We start from the raw sequence: 21557 nt of genomic DNA on the forward strand, positions 1-21557 counted from the left end.
AGCAACAGATCGAAAATAAAGCTAGCTGTTTAAACATCGTTTAGTCTTTATTGTATCCTGCCTCCCTGCTTGAAGAGTCCGGTTAATAATTACCCTATGGATTACTTCATTGGTTCAAGTCTTTGGTGAAGTAGGCATTGTTCTGCGGCCAAGAGAAGGAACAGTGATCCAAGGATGATGTTTCCGACTTTAAGTATCAATTGATTCAACAGTATTTATCAGCTGCCTACCCTGTGCCAACCGCTAACCTAGGATCCGGGGACTCGGTGAACAGCCCTGTCATCAGAGTTCACATTCCAGGGAAGACAACATATAAACAAATGTCAAGTAGTAATAAGTGCCATGAAGAAAAATAAAGCAAAATAAGGAGCAAAGAGTGCTTGTTAATACACCCCAGCTTTTCTCTATAGTTGCCATTGTAGTTCTCGGGTTCCCAACGAGGAACCACATATGTTCCTCATTTAAGAGAAACAATAACATACTAGTTGCTTTTATTTTTTCCAACAAGCTTCAAAGGACAGCGCTTTGGGGTATTTGGGGAATATGTAAATAAGGAACAAGAGAGTGAATGAAAGTGAGAAATGATGAAGCAAAAAGGAAGCTGCTTCCACACACCAATTGATTTGCCCATAGGTCTTATTTTTATTATTATTATTGACACTTTTTTATTGTTACAAAGGAAAGGATGTTAAGGATGTAGAAAGGGAGGCCATGCATACAAAGGAACACAGCATCACTTTACACCTCAGGAAGCAGTGAACATCTGATGGGTCTTTGGGGAAATCGGAAAAGGAAAGGGAAAAATCCAATAAAAAGACCAATTTAGAGACAAAAAGAGAGACTACGAAATGCAACATCTTCCTGGAACCACAGTAGAGAGGCTGAACGAGGTCTTCATTTCCTTTTCAGGGACCATAAAGTCTCTGGGAAAAGAGAGGTGGGAAGAGCCAATTCTTCAGAAAAATTACTAGGTTCACAGAATGAGTGAGTGAATTAGACAGCCATTGACAAATGTGAGGAAACATTTGTGTTTTGGTTTTGACGGTGGGCAACGGGTGGTAATAATATCATAGGGCGGACATTTATGGAATCACAGCAACTACATGCCAAAAACCATGCTAGGCTCTTTACAGAGTGATTCCCAATCATTGCAGCAGTCCCGTAAGGTATGTATTATTGTTATTATCACCATCAGCATCATGCCAGTCTTGCAAAGGAGGACACTGGACTACAGATTAAGTAGCTGTCCTGGGTGCACAGCCAGAAAGTGGCAGGGTTGGGAAAGGAACCCAAGGCTTCCAGGCTCTGAAGTCAAAGTGTTTTTTTCCACATCCCTACTTATCCATGCTACAAATTTCACAGAGGGTTTCGGTGAGAGTGACTTGGGAGTTTACAAGGTCCCAGTGAAGGTTAAAGAACAGTAAGGAGACTCAGATCTGAACAGGGTACTTTTCACAGAGTTATTGGATCTTGCCCCTAGAATTTCTAGGGAATGGAAAGGAGAGAAAATGGGAAAGAAGCAGTGAAGATGGCAGGTGGTAATTTTGTTTGGGGGGTTTCTTTGAGGAAGGGACCTGGAAGGGAACAGTCAGGTCCTATGGTGAATTCTAGACAGCAATCCGGTAGTTGGGGTGGACCTGGGGCCTGACGTCACAGACCATGCCAAGAAGTTGGGCCAGGACGCGTTCACGGTTTCTCTGCTGGGAGCTCTGCATGCCCTGTACCTGGCGTCTCGTAGCCTGCTCCACCTCAGCTGAGAGGTTCCCCTGGGAGCCCATGGCCTGGGGGATCGGGAGAGGGGCAGAAGACAGAAAGGCAAAAGCAGAAACACAGAAAGAAGGGTACAGGTATGTGGAGGAAAAAGTCCTGGAGCAAGGCTAGGAAGAAAAGCCCTTGCCAAAACCACCCCCATCCCATGGAAATATCCAGACACCAAAGAAAGCAACACAATTCCCTTTCCTTTGAGATTTGACATGCAACTTCATCCTAAAACAACTGGAAAACCCCCACTACCTCACCATACATGACCATAAAACTTTGCCTTCCACCCCAAATGACATCATGCTCCACACAGATGGTGGCAAGTCCCCCCCCCCCCCCGCCCCACAAGCCATCCAAGTCTTTAAAAACTCTCAGATTCTCATACATCTCACATATCTTGAACAATAACGTGGTCCCTGCCAAGGGTCCCTTTCAGCCCTTTACCATCTTGTTTTCTTCTAGGGTCACCCCATGCACACCTCATCAGATGCACCCACCAACTTGCACCCCAGGATCCCATTTCAACTCTCCCACAACGCACCGCCTGCTGCTTGCTCTGGAATTCCTGCTCTCGCTCTCGACGGTAATGCTCCACCTCCATCTGGGCCTCCTCCTTTGCCTGCTTCAGACGCCGGGCCTTCCCTGGAAGCAGAAGAAGGGATAGGGGGTGGGAGTAGACCCGCTCACAAAATGTGATAGTAGGGGTCATTCCTTTCCAGAAAGTTTTGCTGCCATCTCTCAGCCGACCAGGTGCTAGATTCTAACACCCACCCCCCTAATCACCCTCCTAATCAGCCTCCTAATCAGCCAGCCCAGCCCCAGCTTTCTCCCCCGCCCCACCCCGGCCTTGGATTTTCCCAGGGACTCAAATGTTTGCTGTCCCCCTGCACCCCAATTTTCTTTCCAGACTCCTAAGGGAGAGAAAAGGGAACTCACTCTTTCTGGCATCTGCCACCTTCTCAGCCGCCCGCTTCTCAGCTTGCAGGAGCTGCTGGATACCCTGAGACTGACTGGCCATTTCTGTCGTTATGGCTGATGCTGTTTCGGATGCTACCAAGGTACCAGAAGGCTCCCCCAACCCCCAACACACATACACACCACCTACTCCTCTTCCACCAGCTTCTCGCTGCAATTCTCCACTGTCCCTGGGTCTTAGTGCTCCCCTTTTCCGCTAAGCCTGCTGCACCAGGTGTCTCCCCCAAACTGATCCTCCAACTGATGGCTGGTCTCTTCTCCCACCTCTCCCACGGGCAGTACCCAGAAGGACCACCTGGGAGCAGCAGAGACCAGGCCCAGAGCTGCTCGCTATCATCACCGCAGGTGTAGGGTTTTCCGGGTCGATGTCTAGCAACCGGGACAGGGGCAGAGAGGAATGAAAAGGAGGCATAGAGGGCTTGAAAATGGGGTGAGAGGGAAAGGAAGTCAACATGTGCCGTTAATTGGGAAAAGAGTATGCTGGATTTCTGAATTCTTCCTACTTCTCTGCCTCTCTTTTTTTTTTTCTACCTCCCCTATCTCTTTTTCTGTATCTTTCCCAAGTCTAAATTTTCATTTGCCTTGTCCTACTCTTTTTAATTTTGTTTTAATGTTTATTTATTTTTGAGACAGAGACAGAGCATGAGTGGAGGAGGGGTAGAGAGAGCCAGAGACCCAGAATCCGAAGCAGGCTCCAGGCTCTGAGCTGTTGGCACAGAGCCCGACGTGGGGCTCAAACTCACGATCTGTGGGATCATGACCTGAGCCGAAGTCGGACGCTCAAGCAATCAAGCCACCCAGGCGCCCCACTTTTTTTTTTTTTCAATGTCTTTCACACATGTCTTTTTTGATTTGTCCCAGTTCTTGGCCTCACCGTGGTTTTAGTTTTGGTTTTCCATTTTCACCATGATTTTTAATCCTCTTCATCTCCCCTGTTTTTTCTCTCTTATCTATCTCTGAACCATCTCATCTCTCTTCCCTGTTGGGGGAGGGGAAGCTAAATCTCTAAATCACCGTTTTTACCCTCCCTTGCTCGGCTCCTTTTTCGCGTCTACCGTCCAGTCTTACGGTTTCAGACGGACCCTTTACCTTAAGTTCCCCTAGTTTCCCCCCGAGGCCAGACTAAGGGAACACCCCCCCCCCTTCCCCTTGGAGAGAGACGACATCCGGTAACGTGCCTTCCAAGTGCGTTTCCGCCCTTTACCTGCGTCTCGGCGTTCGCCATTTCCGCCAGCCTACAGTGTCTCCGCCCTTCCCGCCTCCCTTCTTCCGAGCGTCTTAAACACAGGCCTCGGGCCTACAGCTCTGGGGGTACTTAGGGGGGCGGGGGGCAGGTCTGATGAGTAACCCCTCCCCCCAGGTCCCAGAGGGAGAAGCCTCCACATCTGTCTGCCGGGTAGATTATATTCAATTTCTAGATCATTATTTGAAATTATCTGTGACTTTTAAATTCAGATTTCTGTTGATTAAAATGTCCCCCATCATTATTTATTTGTCTTTTTCAAAGCCCCGTATTAAAACTTACCTGGGCTAGTGAGCCTCAAAAGCAATTATTTATCCTTTTCTCAAATTTTACATTAAAAATGTCTGTGACCCAAGCCCACTTCAAAATTGTTTTCAAACCTATCATCTGGTTAAGGGATGAGCGTTAGGATAGGCCTCATCTATTCCTGAAGATGTAAAAAGAAGGGGAACCGAAGGGAGGAACAAGATGGAATGTCAGGGGTGGTGGGGGAGGGACCAGGCAAGGCTGGGGCCCTGACTGCTGCCTTTTTCTCCTTCTTCCTCAGCCCAAGACTTCCATGGCCTCCACTTCCCGCCGCCAACGCCGAGAGCGTCGCTTCCGTCGTTACTTGTCTGCAGGACGGCTGGTCCGGGCCCAAGCCCTCCTCCAGAGACACCCGGGCCTTGATGTAGATGCTGGGCAACCCCCACCACTGCACCGGGCCTGTGCCCGGCACGATGCCCCTGCCCTGTGCCTGCTTCTTCGGCTTGGGGCTGACCCTGCCCACCAGGACCGCCACGGGGACACGGCGCTGCACGCTGCTGCCCGCCAGGGCCCTGATGGTGAGTTTGCCTGGTGGGGAACAAGGTCATGAGCGGCTAACTAAACGGGAAGGAGATGAAGGCCAACAAATGAAAAATAAGCTAGCGATGCAGAGGAAAGTAGCTGTCCACGTTGGCATGTGGCAGTCATTTGTGCCTTTAGGTTGCTGAGCTACCATTCATTCTCTGAAGATCCCAGCATTCTCGAAACAACAACTTCAATTTTCACATCTTTCTACATTAGTAGCTACTGTGTGTCTTGACTGGTTGTCAAGACACAGTACAAAAAGTAGGATAGAGGGTACAAAAAGTAGGATAGAGGGTAGGTTCTGCAGTTAGATTGCCTAGGTTCAAATCCCAGCTCCACATTTAACAGCTGAGTATTCTTGGGCAACTTCCTAAACTTCCCTGAGGCTTAGTTTGCCCGCGTGCAAAGAGTTAAATAACTCTTGCTATATTCCAGTACTTCTCACAAAACCACTCATCTAGTCCTCCCAACAACCCTATGAAACTATAAGAATTAATATTATCCCCTATTTCTCAGATGAGAAAACAGCACAGAGAAGTAAAATAACTTGCCAAAGTCCCCCAGCGACAAAGTGGTAGAGCAGGGATTATAACCCAGGCAGCCTAGCTAGACCGTCTGTACTCTGTAACGACTGTGTTATCCTGGGTGATACATTACAGAATTATACAATGATAGTGCCCATGTTCAAAGCACCCATGCTGTCACGTATGTTTTGAGAATGAACTGACACCATATGCAATTAGAGCACCCGGCCTGTGATTAACATGCAGTAGATGCTGGACGTCGTTTCCATTATCAGCAGATCCATACTCCCTTAGCCTCAGTTCTGCAACTCAAAACACTAAGAGCCAAACATTTTTCATCAGTCAGCCACCAGAATCGTTTGGAGAGAAAACCTAACCTGAACTAAAGGGAGACTATCTATCATTCATTTTTATCCTACTGATGGCGTTTCACTGCAGAAACATTTCACGTGTTTGGTTACCGGAGCTACCCAGGCCCTCCTCGGCTACCTAAGATACGATGTATGTACTTTCAGGTCAGCCCTACCAAGTCCCAAAAACATCTGAGTTCTGAGAAACCTTTGACACTGAGGGTTTCAGGTGGGGACCTATTGACAGCGGAGGCAGCTCAGTAGAGATAATAGCCCTTAGGAAAATAAAACCCTCTAGAGATTTTCCTTCTAGTGAGAACGTTGGAGGAAAATCTGGGTTGGAATGAACAACCTTAACTCAGTTTGATTGCTGTTACCATCCTCCAGCTCCCCAACAGAAACCTCTCACCCCAAAAACTTCTCCCCATATGGTAAATTAAAAAAAAACCCTTTAATTCCCCTTAACATAATGAGATAGGCTGGCATATTCAGATTTTTTGTTAAAAACAAAAAGAGCAGGTGTGCAAAATGCAGGCATCTAATTTGACAGCTCACGTTATACATGGCAAGAGAGCAGAGGACCGTGTGGCAGATCCCAGACCTCCTCCAAGTTCAGCCTCTACCCCTTACCGGCTGTGTAACAGGAACATGCAACTTAACTTCCGTGACCCTAATTTGCCTTTTTTATCATTATTATTATTATTATTTATATTTTAACTTGCTTCTCTAAAATGAAAGGTGTGACAAGTAAATGAGGCAAGTACTTGGCAGATTTGGCGCTCACTAGATGAGAAGTATTGTTATTTTTATTCTCATATTTTCCAATTATGGCTTTTTGAGTAATAAAACTACCTCATAGCGTGGCAGGATTTTCCTTCGTCGTATTGACATCTAAGAAGCATATGAGATTGACGCTATTATCTCATTACAGATGAGGAAAGCAGGGCCCAGAAAGTTCAGGAACTTATCGAAGTCTCATAACTGACAGGTTGTTGTCTTTCCTAAGGGGGACCTGCTCTCAGGTCATTCCCAAGCCCAGGTGTCCTCTCTGGCCTTACTTCCTCCTGTTCCCCTGACGGTCCAGCCACCAGGTGGCCTTCTGGCTCTTTGGTAAAATGGCCCGTCTCATTCAGCTTTGAGCTGCTCTAGAGACCATTCTGTCTTAAAATGCAAATATTTCCTTTGACCAGATGAAATGACCCAGGATCCCCTGAGGAGGGGAGGTTTTCTCCCATTGCCACATTAGGCGAGAGATGAGGCAGTTCATGCTGGATTGTCTGGCTGCGCGGTCACAACCGATGAGAAGCCAGTGAATGGCTTTTGGTAACTTCTTTTTGGGACCCATCACCTCATGGGGAAGTGGTCTTAGCTGCCTAAGACCCCCATATAAACACACCTTAGTCAGACAATAACCATTCTCTGCGTACAACAAGAATTAGTGGACACTAAGAAACGGCCTTTGCGAAAACAATCAAGTCCAAAGCCAGCCTGGTTTCTTTGTGTGTGTGTGTTTTTTTATGTAACATTTACTGTACTTCTGTTCTGTGCCAGCATAGTACCTGACATCGCCCACCCATTACTCACTTTGACCTACACAGTAGGTGTAAGCGGTGGCCCGTTTTGCAGATAGCTGAGCCATCTGGTTTATGTTCCATTTGCCTTTCAGCCTTACCTACCATGGCACAACCGCAAACCTGCAACTCCAGCTACCCAGCTCTGTCTTCAGTGACCCCAGGCATGTTTTCACAAGACTGCCTTCCCATCCACCTGATTTCCACTTTGCTAAGTTATCCTCCCTTTCCAGCCCAACATAAGCCCCACCTCCTTTTTGGAGCCCTCTCTAAACACCCTGCCCACTTTTTGTTTTTGTAATTGTTGGTTTATTTTGAGACAAAGAGAGAATAAGTGGGGGAGACAAAGAGAACTAGAGGGGAAGAGAGAACAGCAAGCAGGCTCCACACTGTCAGCACAGAGCCCTATGTGGGGTCAAGCTCACAGATGGTGAGGTCATGACCTCAGCCAAAATCAAGAGTTGGCCACTTAACTAACTGAGCTACCCGGGTGTCCCCACCCTACCCACTTTTACCTTTTTTTCCTCTGTGCCTCTATCAACCATCACTCAGTATAAACTTACAATATTGGTGTTTTTTTTTTAATGTTTTTATTTATCTTAGAGAGAGAGAGAGACAGAGCATGAGCTGGGGAGGGTCAGAGAGAGAGGGAGACACAGAATCTGAAGCAGGCTGCCGGCTCTGAGCTGTCAGCACAGAGCCCGATGCAGGGCTCGAACTCACAAACAGTGAAATCATGACCTGAGCCGAAGTTGGATGCTTAACCGACTGAGCCACCTAGGCTCCCCAAATACTGTTTTTTTTAAAAAGTGTGTTGGACCAGTGAGTGTGAACGTGATGTTAAAATAGAAATCATGGGGCGCCTGGGTGGCGCAGTCGGTTAAGCGTCCGACTTCAGCCAGGTCACGATCTTGCGGTCCGTGAGTTCGAGCCCCGCGTCAGGCTCTGGGCTGATGGCTCGGAGCCTGGAGCCTGTTTCCGATTCTGTGTCTCCCTCTCTCTCTGCCCCTCCCCCGTTCATGCTCTGTCTCTCTCTGTCCCAAAAATAAATTTTAAAAAAATGTTGAAAAAAAATAAATAAATAAAATAGAAATCATGCCTCGTTATGGGGAGGGGAAGAACAGTGCTTCCACCACTAAGACACAGAGTGTGTTTTTACTTCAAAATTTTTTTTCATCTAGATTTTTCTCAATATTAAAGGACAACATATTAAAGAACCCTGGGAAGTTGATTTGTACTGCTAAATTGATGATGAAAGTGGCATTTCAAATCACTGGTGGGTGGTGAGCTATTTAAGAAACAATTTTGGAGTATTTGGTTCATCTAAGGAAAGGACTCCTACCTCACCCCTGACTCAAAAGTATATTACCGGAGGGCCGCCTCAGTGGCTCAGTCAGTTGAGCATCCGACTTCAAGTCATGTCATGATCTCATGGTTGGTGGGTTCAAGCACATCAGGGTTTGCACTGGCAGCACAGAACATGCTTCAGATTCTGCCCCTTCTCTCTCTGCCCCTCCCCGACTTGTGCGTGCACACGCTCACACTCTCTCGTGCTTGCTCTCTCAAAAATAATCAATCAATCAATCAATCAATAACGGGGGCACCGAGTGGCTCAAGCAGTTGAGCATCCACCTCTTGATTTCGGCTCAGGTCATGATCCCAGGGTTGTGGGATTGAAACCCATGTCAGGCTCCACGACCAGCATGAAGCCTGCTTAAAATTCTGTCCTCTCCCTGCCCCTTTCCCCGCATGTCCACACGCTCTCTTTCTCTCTCTAAAATTAAAATAAATAAATTACAGCAGCTTAAATATCTTAACATGACAGGAAGGGTGTGTAGCAAATTCACAGGAGACATTTCCTTTGGCGGTGAGGGGCAGATGGGGAATAATATTCAGAAGGCAATATTAGAGAAAGCTTTAACTTTACCTATGATACTTTATTTCTTTAATACAAAATAATGTTGCAAAAATGACAGAACAGTAACATACCTTGTGGGAGGAGTGGGGGCGCTTATTGTACTATACTTTTTTAATTTGTTTAGATTTCTAAAAATAAAAATTAGTAGAAAAAAAACACTAGAGAATATTTTTATAATCTTAGAGTGGGGAAAGCCTATCTAAGGATGACGTAAAGCCAAAAGCAATGAAAGAAAATATTGATACATATTTAACTACATAAAACCTTTCTAAGGATGGGAGAAAATATTTACAAATACTTGGCACAAGGTATAAAAGTATACAAAGTATACTACAAAGTATAAAGAGCTCTCATGTCTACATGTATAATTTCCAGGGAAAAGTAGATGAAGAACATGAACAAGTCATTCACAAAAGAGATAAAGAGCCAGGGGCATCTGACGGGCTCACTTGGTAGAGATTGTGACTCCTGATCTCAGGGTCATGAGTTCAAGCCAATGTTGGGTGTAGAGATTACTGAAAAACAAAATATTTTAAAAAAGGACACAAGGAAAGAAAGAAAGAGAAAGGAAGAAAGATTGGGCCAAAACACATTAAAAAAGGAAAAAAAACAATGAAATCTTTTCCTCTATCAGATGAGCAAAATTAAAAGGGTGGGTTTGTGATACTCAACTTTAGTAAAGGACAACACAGGCACTCATATTCTGTATCAGGGCGTATGTTGGCACAAATTTGAGAGCAATTCAGTAAAATCGCACATGTTCTTTGACTCAGAAATTCCACTTCCGAGAATCTACCCCACTCCTTGTCCACAGAGATATATGTAGGAGGCTGAACATTTTTGGAAACAAAGTCTGTTGACTGGGGGTGGGAGATGTTTGTTTCATATGCATAGCGGAACACTACACAGTCATAAAAAAGAATGAGGTGGGCTGTGTATACTCTTGTGGAAAAATACAAATGAGACGTTAAGTGAAAAAAGCAAGTTGCCAAACAATAGAAATAGCATGGTCACATACCTCTGAAAAAAAGACACCCATATATGCATTTATACACACCAAGACAGGACTGGAAGGGACCACAGCAAACTGTTAACAGTGATTAAATTTATTCTTCATTCTTTAAAAAGAGAAAAATTTTTTCACATCAGTTGTATCCTGTTTACATTAAAATATTTACCAAATAAGATTGGAAGACAGCCACCCATAGTCCTACCACACAGAAACCAGAATTTTTACACATTTCCTTCTAGTTATTTTTTTTAACCATAAGATTTGGCCTCTTTTTTTCATATGGTTGTGACTGGATCCCATGTATGGTTTTATAGCCAGTTTTTTCCTCACACAGGCATCATTTTTAGTGGCTATTTAATATGCTGTACTATATTTTACTTGCCCTGTTTTTTAGTTGGAGGCCTTACTCCTTAAAATCTATGAATTTTAAAACCTCCTATGGGAGTCTGAGCACCCACCCACCCTCCCGCTGCTGTGAACCCTAATGGGGAATAAACAGTTGAAAGACAGGACCAGGTATTTGCTGGATGGGACAAGTTGGGAGGGCTTGTGACCAGTCACATCAGTAATAAGTACCCCCTTCCCTCATCCTGATATGGTTTGGGCTGGGCAGCGCTCAGAGTTGCACCAAGAGGTGATGGGTGGGGGGTGATGGGCCTTGGCCAGCCCAGGTTGGCCCATTCTGTTTTCCTGCCTTCCTGGCAGTGACAGGACAATCCTTCCCTTGTCCCATCCTTTTGTCAGGTGGCCAGTACTTCCCAGCACCACAAAATAAGGATTTAAGGACTGCCGACCCATTTCCTCCTGCCCTAGGGAGAGAAAGTAGGTCCATAGGAAGGGAGGGTACTTCACTCACCTTCCTCTGTCCCCGGAGTGAAGAGGTGCTTGGTGGCCATGGTAGGTGGGCTTGACCAGGGGTAGAGGGCTGGGTTGGTAGTGAAGTGAGCAGCATGGCCTTCTGCTGATGCTAGAGTGGATGCAGTGAGGGCTCAGGAAGAGGGGGGTTCAGGAATGTCAGTCCCTCTGCTGTTTACCCCCAGCCTCCTGTCAGCCAGCCCTTGGGTGGGACCCTCTATCTCAGCCCTTTTCCCCTGCCCTAGGTCAGCAGTCATTTGGAACAACTTTGCTCTGTTCCTGGGAACATTTCCCTTTACTTCCCAATCCCCCTTCCAGTATGCCCCATATGAGGTTGGCTGAGAGAAATTCCCCTGAAAACACTTATTTTACTCAGTTCATTGAAAAGCATTGTAAGGGCCTCCTGAATGGCTCAGGTCAGTTAGACATCCTTCTCTCGGTTTGGGCTCGGGGCATGATCTCATGGTTTCATGAGATGGAGTCCCACATCAGGCTCTGCACTAACAGTGTGGCGCCTGCTTGGAATTCTCTCTCTCTCCCTCTCTCTCTACCCCTCCCCCAATCACGCTGTCTCTGTCTTTGTCAAAATGGGTAAATACTTTAAAAAAAAAAAAAAAGCCATGTACAAAGGCACCTATTATTTATTTGTATATCTATAATGGTACAGAGTAAAACATTCAGGTATTTTACCAGTCTGAATTAGTTTTGGATGAGAAACACAGTAAGGGTTATAAAGTGACAGTATTTTCAAACTAAAAACGAAGTACATAGTTAGAGGTTTTTGACATTGCCCAAGGTGGCTGGACGCAGACTAGAAAATGTCATTTAACATAGCAGAACTCCCAGGACACTGAAACAGTTTGTGGGAACATAGGTCATAATATTGTAAACTACCACACTTATCACGCATGTGGTAAACTATCAGTAAATATTTGTCGGTGACCGTGATTTCCTAATGCCCAGGAGACTTCCATGTGGGCAACCCTTTCCATTGCTCTAAGACCAAGGGAGGGAGTGACCAGCAAGATTCAAGATGGCAGCCTGCCAAGGAGTGGGAGTCCCAGCTAATTTCTGCTCACTGCTCTCCCACCAACAGCCTACACGGACTTCTTCCTGCCACTGCTGAGTCGCTGCCCCTCTGCTATGGGAATAAAGAATAAGGATGGGGAGACCCCTGGGCAAATTCTGGGCTGGGGGCCTCCCTGGGATTCTGCTGAAGAAGAGGAAGAAGACGAGGCCTCTAAGGAGCGGGAATGGAGGCAGAAGCTGCAGGGAGAACTGGAGGATGAGTGGCAGGAGGTCATCGGGAGGTTTGAAGGTAAGGAATCCATTCCCATCCATAGCTGCCCTTCTTCCCCTTGACTGCTTTTCCTGTACCCACCACATGGGTGCTCCCACTGGCTTCCTGTGCCCCCTTTCTCTGAACCTCCCTGCCGCTCTTGCCTGTCACCTTTTCACAGCATCTCCCCGACCACCCCCATCCTGCCCTCCCAAACAGATGATGCTTCCCATGAGACCCAGGAACCCGAGTCCTTCTCAGCCTGGTCAGATCGCCTGGCCCGGGAACATGCCCAGAAGCAGCAGCAGCACGAGGCAGAGGGAGCCCGCCGACCCCCACGGGCTGAGGGCTCCAGTCACAACTGGCGACAGCAGGAGGAGGAGCAGCGGCTCTTCCGAGAGCGAGCCCGGGCCAAGGAGGAAGAACTGCGTGAGAGCCGAGCCAAGAGGGCACAGGAGGCTCGTGGGGACCGAGGGCCAGAGCCAGCCAGGGCTGGGCCCAGGGCAGAGCACCCAAGAGGAGCAGGGAGGGGCAGCCTTTGGCGCTTTGGCGATGTGCCCTGGCCCTGCCCTGGGGGAGGGGACCCAGAGGCCATGGCTGCAGCCCTGGTGGCCAGGGGCCCCCCCTTGGAGGAGCAGGGGGCTCTGAGGAGGTACTTGAGGGTCCAGCAGGTCCGCTGGCACCCTGACCGCTTCCTGCAGCGATTCCGAAGCCAGATTGAGACCTGGGAGCTGGGCCGCGTGATGGGAGCTGTGACGGCCCTTTCTCAAGCCCTGAATCGCCACGCGGAGGCCCTCAAGTGACCCCAGGGAAAGAGTGAGAAACTGCAGGGAGTGCAGCCTTAGAGGCAGGGCAGTAGTGAGGGGCAGGTCAGGGCGGGGGTGACGAGGAAGAGGCTGATGCTGCCCCGTGCCGCGAAGGATATGGGGTGGGAGTGAAACTTGTAACGAGTGGGGGTGGGGAGGATATGGGCCACCGCCACTGCTCCTTGACTCCTCCATTTCCTAATAAGACCTGGTTCCACATCTCACTCCCAGTGTCTCCTCTGCCTTTTTCCATTGCTGTGGTTTTCATCATACGTGACATCTCCTTTCCCACCCCGCCTGCCAAAACCCGCAGCTCCTACACACCTGCAACACGCACGCACACACTGAGCCGCGCTCTCAGCTGGAGGCAGGAAGGCCCTGCTTGCCCACCCCCATACCTAGGCAGCCCGGAGAAGACCCATGTTGCCCCCCAGTCTCACTCCCCTCCCTGCGCTGGGCTCCTCTACTCTGCAGGCAGTGACTGGAGAAATAGATGTGAACAGAGGCAAAAAAGGGAACAAAACCAGTTTCCCTCCTCTCCCCAGTTCCCCGGGGCAGAACCACATCCTCCTCCCCACTTAACACCCCCTTCCCCTGGCACAGGGCTTTCCCTTTGCTGAGTCACTGAACGTTCTGAGTTGGGGGCAGCTGGAGCTGGGGGCCATGAGGAGATTGTGGGAGGACGGGATAGAAGCAGAACGGACAGAGGAAGAGCCCTGTGGGGGAGTGGAATTTCGGTTGCTAAAATTAGGAGCCGGGGAGGGAGGTGGAAAGAGCCAAATTATGTAACCTGGGTTGTCTGCTCTTGGGCAACCAGGGATCCACACCCAAGGCTATCTCCCCTCTAGCTCCTCAGTCCATCTCTCTACCTCCAGGGCCCCAATCCTCCTCTCTACCCAGCTTCTGCCCCCACCCCAGACCTGGGCTTCATCTCTGGGCGGTCCAGGCTTGGCTTTCCGGATAGGTATCTTTTCCTGAAGTTGAGAAAAAGGTCCTGGGGGTTGGAGGGAGAGGAAGCTGTTGACAGTACCAAACCCCAGTTCCATTCCCCAAGACACAACAGGGAACTCCGTGAAAGGAAGAGACGGTACAGGCATGCGCTGGCGTGTACAGTCCGCACAGGTCTACCGCAGAGAATCTTACGGGTCAGAAACCTATTTTTCAGATCTGGAGGCCCCATGTACTCGGGGGAGTCCCAGGCGTGGAGGTGGAGGGGAAGCCCGTGGAAGCAGGGGCACACGGGGTGGGCGCAAGACCCTGGGAGAAGACAGCTAGGAGACCCAAGGCCTCGCAGGGACCAGGCAACTGTTCATGGGGCAGGAGGAGGAAGGGCTGGTGAGAAAGATCCTGTGAGAGGAAGCTGCTGTGATTCAGAGAAGAGCCGGCGAGCTGTGAGCAACCCAGGCGTCCGGTTCCTCTCACAGGCTGGAGGTTTCGGAAGTGGCATGCAAAGAGCCCATGTTTGTTGTCGGGGGGTGTTGGGGTTAGGATCCCGAAGCTGGGGCTTGACAGGTAAGCAATAGAAACTTCTGGTGTCCAAATTTCCTCTTCCAGGAGATTTTTCTCTGGTTTTCAAGTCATTTCCTCTCTGCCAGAGTTACATAAAACCAAAGCAAGATAAGCCCTGATACCTGGCCCCCCAAACCTCCTTCCTTTCAACGTCCCTACCTGGTGTCTGGCCCCCGGCCCTGTTGGGGGTTCCCCTGAGATGAGGGCTGTTCACTTTCTCTGACCACAGGGTTTCCGCTTCTGTGTCTCTTGCTTCCTAGGTTGATAAAAATACTGAGCCCTAGAGGCCTTGGCTTCCTCTGACCCCCTGGGGCCAGGCAGCAGGCATCCTGTCCACTGTGATGGGGGCAGGGAGGGAGGCCCAGGGGTCCCCAAGGGATGACTCAGTGCCTCCCGTGAAACACTGGGGAGGTGTGAGTGTATCTGCTCTCGAGAGCTGGAAGGAGGAATGTTCTCAGTGAAGGATGATGCATTGGGGTTCAGTTAGAAAAACGGGATTAGGGAACAAGACTAGCAAGATAAAAAAGTGTCGGTTGGGGAATTGGGGTTGCGGCAGGTTTGGGTTAAGTTAGGAAAAGGGTTTGGGAGGGACTCTATTCAGTGTAGTTCAACTGAGCATCAAGTAGCCGAAAGAAATCCAACCTACTTCAATATAAGTCCCACAGGGGAGGCAGGCCCACACCTAACTGTGACTCAGGGCAGGGTGCTGAGTAAATCTTCTAGCGTAAGACATGGTGGATACAGAAAGGGGAAGGTGCATTCCATCCTAAAGCACGGCGGCGGCGGACTCTGAGCAGGAAGAGGGCATTTGAGCTGGTGCTGGTGAATAGGTACAATTTCTCTGGGTGGAGAAGTCTCTGTAGATAAGTGAAATGGCTTCAGCTTAGGCAAGGAGTCAAAAAAAACGGCGTATTGAGGAAAAAGATGAATGTCGTGAGGTAGACGAAGCACAGGTGTGAGTGTGCACATGTTGAAGAAAAGACCGCAGAAGGCCAAGGTGAAGGATTTGGGCCTTCATCCTGTGTGCCATAGTGACAGCTGCGCAGAAGAGAGAGAGCGCGAGAGTGCTGCAGGGGTTACAGACAAAGAGTAAAGAAGAAAACAACTATCATTCGGTGAACACCTGCCATGTTCCTAACATGAGTAATTCTGCCAAAACGGTTCAGAAGGTGGGTGGTGGATCTCTATTATAAAGAAGAAACCAAGGGCTCATAAACGTACTGAACTTCCAAAAAGTAGTGCAATTAGCACGAAGCTCATCTTACTCTGAAACTTGTGTACTTTCACTTAGGCTCCAGTAACAATGGCATTAAAGGAGGGAACAGATCTTAGAAACTTGAAAGGGTAAGTCATTAGCACAAGACAACTCCTGGGATGGTGGGACTGAGGGAAGAGGAATCTTAGGTGACTCTGAGTTTTGAGCCTAGGGGATTAGAAAGATGATGCCTTCCGCCTAGAAGGAGACACCTGGCTGAGGGAAAAGATAAGGAATTCAGTTTCAGACATTGAATCAATAACTTCTTTTTTGAGAGAGAATCCCAAGCCGACTCCACACCTAGCACAGAGCCCAACGCGGGGTTCGAGCTTACGACTGTGAGATCATGACCTGAGCTGAAATCAAGGGTTGTACACTTAACTGAGTAGCCCGATGCCCCTAATCAATAAAATTTTATTAAGTGCCGGATAGGATCAGGGTACTCTGCAAAACAAAGGGTGTTTTTTATTTAAAAAAAAAATTTTTTTATGTTTATTTATTTTTGAGAGAGACAGACAAAATGTGAGTGGGGGAGGGGCAGAGAGACAGGGAGGCACAGAATCTGAAGCAGGCTCCAGGCTGTGAGCTGTCAGCACAGAGCCCGATGTGGGGCTTGAACTCATGAGCCGTGAGATCATGACCTGAGCCAAAATCGGACACTCAACCGACTGAGCCACCCAGGCGCCCCCAAAGGGTTTAAATGAAATAAACTCACTGCCTTCACTGAACTTACACTCTAATGAAATAAACAATATGTAAATAACAACTACAGGTAATTACCCTAAGTAATGCTTAGAGTAATAAAGTGCTCAAAGGTGGCCTGCTGAATTTGAGATGCTAACGTAACACTCAGGTTGGAGACTTCCGGCAAGCAGGTCCGGAGCTCAAGAGAAAAGTTTGAGCTGGAGGGGTAGATTTGAGCATCATTCCCTTCCTAGCGGAGATTGAGCCCCTGAGTGGACAGGATCCCCAAGAGAGGGTAACCAGAAGAGCCCCTGAAGATGGTAGACGCCAGAAGAATCAATAAAGGGGGGAGGTGAGGAAAGAGGAGTAGGGCAAGGGAGGGGCGTGCCAAGCAGAGACAGGGCACCCACATCTAATCCTTCAAAGAGGTCTAGTAGGGGAAGGTTGAAAAGATACTTTGGGTTCAGGAACTAGACAATTACAAATTTTGAGAAAACAGTTTCCACTTACCAAAGGGGCAGAAATCACTTTACATAGGTTGAGGAATGAGTGGGAGGTGAGGAAAGGGAGGTGGTAGGTACAAAGTCATAGAATGGTGAATGTGGAAGATAACTAAGAATCATCTCTGCTTCAACCCACGAATTTTACAGATAAGGAAAATTTTACCAGTTCCCAAGAAAAGTGGGCAAAGGGCCTAGTCTCTGGAGACATCACACAGAAAAAGAAAGTGAGAGATGGGATGGACATTTGAGGGAAAAACAGAGTCCAGGGAAGGATTTTTTTATTTACAAGAAATTACAATATTACAAAAACATGTTTGTAAAATGCAAGCAAGGTGCATGAAGAGAGAAAGATACTAAAGATGTAAGCGGGGAAAGAATATAGTAAAGACAGAGGAAGTGGAATACACAGTGCAAAGGATCAGCCTTGGACAGGGGAGTCCTTCTCTGAGTCAGAAGAAAAGAAAGATGAAATGTAAATAAAGTGAAGGAAAAGAAGGACGTGAAGAGATCCAGCTTGGTGGGCCTTGAGCACAATAAAATAGATGATAGTATCACCAACTGAAAGTAAAGAGGTCAAGAGGCACGGATTTTTAGAACAACACCTGCAGGGGTATAACAGGGAATCAAGAAAGGATTAAGAAACACTGAGGGCTTTCTGAGATTAGATGGCCAGGATTGCCCCTTTTGGTGACATGACTCCCTCCTGCGGTGTTTGGCAGCCCAGGAGAAGCCCCCAAGAATGAAACAATTGAGTTTGCCCAAGTCAAGTTTTTCAAGGTCATCTTGGTAGAACACCAAGTGATTCTTAAGTGCTGGTGAAAGTAGTTGAAATTTTTGACCATGCAGTGCAAGTTAAACCAAATGGACAAGGAAAACAAGGAAAGAAGAGGGGTTGGAAGTCTTAGTGAGAATGGAGAACTAATTTGATGGGAGGGAAGAGTTGGGGTTGTGAAAGCGGAGTGGTCGTGATGAGAGGGAGAATTCAGAGTTCAAGATCTCAAAGATGTAGCCCTTCCAAGTGAGGCTGAGGTTTGAGAGACAACCTTGCTCATGGATGCCTAAAGTAGGGAAAGAGGCTGGAGAGCTGTTGTAATTGAGAGTTGAAGCACTGAGAGGACAGAGCGTGAGACTCATCTGTGTGGTTTTGAACTCTCTAAAGATGTTGGTGGGGATGAGATACGAAGAAAAACTAAGCTAGATATAAAGATGTTAAGAGTGTGATAAAGATGTTGGTGGAGAAGACTGTGCTGTGCAGATAGAAAGAGCATGGCAAATGTGAAAGGCATGGGCTTCAAGAGAAGAAAAGGAGGTTATCAGTGGTGCAGAATCATGGTCTCTCCTCTGCTCCCTGCCTCCTAGTGATTGGGTAGAAGAAAGAGCAGACTTCACCACAAAAGAGAAGGAGCATCATTAGGGTAAATACTGCCAGAGGAAGACTCTTTCAAAAATGAAACAGAGAATTCGAATATTTAAGGAATTCCACAGAATACTGTGAAATTGATTGGTAGAAGTGTCCTTGTGGTGTAAGGAATCTAATCCAGGGAGGTTAGATCCCAGTGAGAGTTCAGGAGAAGACGACAAAGTCTGGAGGGGTTTGCTTCTGGAAACAGGAGGTAGGTCCCTGCTTCTGGAATTTAAAATGGAAGGTACATAACATTTATTATGAGGGGAAAAACATAAATACCTTGAAGGGGGTGTTAAGAGGATGCACAAGACAAGGTATCCCTTCCAGTTCCATGGCATTAAATGCCATCTTCATGCTGATGACTCCCAGCATTGTCTCTCTAGTTCTGACCTTGCCTCTGAAATCCAGACTCCTATGTCACTGCCAAGTGACATCTCCACGTGGATGTCTGCCCCAAAGATTTAGACTTAACCTATTCAGAATTGAACTTTTGGTTCTCCCATCCCATCAGAATCCACTTCTGTCTCTCCATCTTCCACCCCCACTCCCCTGCCATCCAATTTATCATCCAGTCCTGGCAATTCTACCCCTGAAACATATCCCAAATGTATCTACTTCTCTCCATTTTCATGGCTGCCACCATCTTCTCTCCTGCTATTGCTGTGATTGCCTCCTAACTGGTGTCCACGCTTTCACTCTTTACTCCTACAATCCAGTCTAGACACAGGATCTTTTAAAAACATAAATCCAGGGCTGCCTGGGTGGCTCAGTCAGCTAAGTGTTAGACTCTTGATTTCAGCTCAGATCATGATCTCACAGTGATGAGATCAAGCCCCTCAACAAGCCCCACGTAGGGGCACCATGCCTCGTGAGGAAACTGCTTGAGATTCTCTCTCCCTCTTCACTCTCTCTCTCTGCCCCTCCCCTGCTCAGGTGACTGCATGTGCAAGCTGGCTCTCTCTCAAAAAATTTTTTGTAATAAAACTTAAAAAATTAAAAATAAAAATATAAATCCAATCACCTCTGCCTCCCTCCTCCTCCTCCTCCACATCCCCTATTCCCCCCTTCCCCTGCTTATACACACACACACATACACACTGACACCTTCCAAAGTCTTCCCATGGTTGAATAAAAGCCAGATGCTTTATTTCCCTTTGCATGGCCCTGTGTGATCTGGCTCCTGCCTCCTCTCTCTGACCTCATCCCCCACTGCTTCCCACTCTCTCTCTGCTCCAGCCACACCGGCTTCCTTTCTGTTCCTCAACACCCCCAGCTCATTTCTACCTTCCAGCCTTTGCAATAGGCTATTCCCTTTGCCTGGAATGCTTCTCCCCTAAACCTTCACCTGGTCACTTTTACTTGTAATTTGGGTCTCAGCTTAAATGCCACTTACTTAGGACTTTCCTGACCACTGTGTCTCAAGTAGTCCTCTGCCATTCATCACATGCCCTGTATTATTTCCTCATAGCACTACTTACTGACTTCTTCAGTATTATTTCCTTCCTGCCTTGCTAAGGTGTCTGCCTTGCTAAGGTGTCTGCCTTGCTAAGGTGTCTGACCTTGCTAAGGTGTCATATTCCTACTACCTAGAACAGTGCCCAGCACGTAATGAAAACTTTTTAAAAGTTTGTTTATTTATTTTGATAAAGAGAGACCAAGTGGGGGAGGGGCAGAGAGAGAGAGGAAGAGAGAGAATCCCAAGCAGCCTCCATGCTGTCAGCACAGAGCCCAACTCAGGGCTTGAACTCACAAACCATGAGATCATGACCTGAGCCAAAATCAAGAGTCAGATGCTTAACCAACTGAGCCACCCAGGGGCCCCAATGAAAATTTCTTAAATGGAGGGATGGATAAATAATGGAGTGAAACAGGAGAAAGCTCAACTTCAGGTCTGTGGCTTCGACTGGACTTACCTTTAGAGTCAGGTTTAACTATAGGGTCAGGTATGGAGATGAGTAGATTTCAAGATTTAGCTATAGGAAACAAGGTTACGTTAGTTTAGAGGCTAAGTTTACTTTCAGGTTCATTTATTGGGATGTGTTTAGATTTGAGGTTAGGGTTGAGTTTGGGTTGCAATTTGGGTTGAGGTTAAATTTGAGTTATGGTCAAACTTATTAAATCTCAACTTAGGTGGTTAGGCTAAGTCTAAGTTTGAAGCTAACGTCATTTCAGCTTCATTTGGAGGCCTCAGAGATTTCACTAGCTTCTCCACAGAGCCCACTGTAGAGACTGTATTTCCCTGAGTTTGGGGCACAAGACTCTAGTCATCACCCCTCCCACCCAGGGAAAGCCCCAAACCAACTGCTGGCCTCCCCAAGAAAGAAACCGAATTTCACACAACCTCCGAAACTGAGATTGAAACCAAGATTGGCCCATCTCAAGGAGCGCCCTTCAGCACATCACAAATGCCCGTGACACTGAGCCTCAGCCCAGTTCTTGCCCTTCCTTCCTCTCTGTCTCTCATGTCTCCCCATCACTCCTTCTCACCTTCCCCTTTTTATCCCTCAATGCCCCAGTCTTCCTCTCTGACCTGTTCTCCCTTTCTCAGTTTCTCATCATTAATTGCAACACTGTTTTATATTTTAATATAAATGAGGTCTCTTAGTCCATTGGCTCCTACCATCGGAGAGGCAGAAGGAAACAACAAGAAGAAAAAGGAACCCAGAGGAAAAGGGACACAGAGAAAAGGAAAAGAGCAGGGACCAAGAGGGAAACCAACAGGGACATAAGAGAGAATAGGTTAAAAGAATAAGAAGCAGCCAACATATTGACAAGATATTTAAAAGGAGCATCTGTGGCTTCTCTTCCTCCATCACATCTGGTCAGCCACCAAGACCTGCAGATTTTGCCTCAAAAACTCTCCTCCTGGGGCGCCTGCGTGGCTCAGTCAGTTGAGCACCCAACTTCGACTCAGGTCATGATCTCACCATTCATGAGTTCGAGCCCCACGTCGGGCTCTGTGCTGACAGCTCAGGGCCTGGAGCCTGCTTCAGATTCTATGTCTCTCTCTCTCTCTTCCCCTTCCCCTCTCATGCCCTCTCTGTCTGTCTCTCTCTCTCTCTCTCTAAAATAAACA

At 47.5% G+C, this 21557-nt stretch overlaps 2 protein-coding genes across 9 annotated transcripts; one reads left to right on the forward strand and one right to left on the reverse strand.

Annotated features, from left to right (window-relative positions):
- Nucleotides 1–618: 618 nt before the first annotated feature.
- Nucleotides 619–4516, reverse strand: ATP6V1G2 (ATPase H+ transporting V1 subunit G2). Of its 7 annotated transcripts, XM_042985963.1 has the most exons (5): nt 3611–3862; nt 2698–2771; nt 2303–2403; nt 1725–1781; nt 619–923 (listed from the first exon to the last, which is right to left on the reverse strand). In XM_042985963.1, the coding sequence occupies exons 1-5, from the start codon at nt 3661–3663 to the stop codon at nt 906–908; spliced, it is 303 nt and encodes a 100-aa protein (XP_042841897.1). In that variant the 5' UTR covers nt 3664–3862; the 3' UTR covers nt 619–905. The 7 variants fall into 7 exon arrangements, with proteins under 7 accessions (XP_042841897.1, XP_042841895.1, XP_042841896.1 ...); XM_042985961.1 differs by having other exon boundaries at nt 619–1781; XM_042985962.1 differs by having other exon boundaries at nt 619–1781; nt 2698–2781; nt 3611–3676.
- NFKBIL1 (NFKB inhibitor like 1) lies at nt 3941–14712 on the forward strand. 2 transcript variants are annotated; one of them, XM_042985947.1, is made up of 4 exons: nt 3941–4047; nt 4527–4803; nt 12137–12358; nt 12539–14712. In XM_042985947.1, exons 2-4 carry the CDS (start codon nt 4539–4541, stop codon nt 13120–13122), a joined length of 1071 nt encoding a protein of 356 aa, XP_042841881.1. In that variant the 5' UTR covers nt 3941–4047; nt 4527–4538; the 3' UTR covers nt 13123–14712. The 2 variants fall into 2 exon arrangements, with proteins under 2 accessions (XP_042841881.1, XP_007098884.2); XM_007098822.3 differs by having other exon boundaries at nt 3955–4132.
- The last annotated feature ends 6845 nt before the right edge of the window (nt 14713–21557 follow it).

This window comes from Panthera tigris, chromosome B2 (genome assembly GCF_018350195.1).
Source record: "Panthera tigris isolate Pti1 chromosome B2, P.tigris_Pti1_mat1.1, whole genome shotgun sequence".
Lineage (NCBI taxonomy): Eukaryota > Metazoa > Chordata > Mammalia > Carnivora > Felidae > Panthera > Panthera tigris.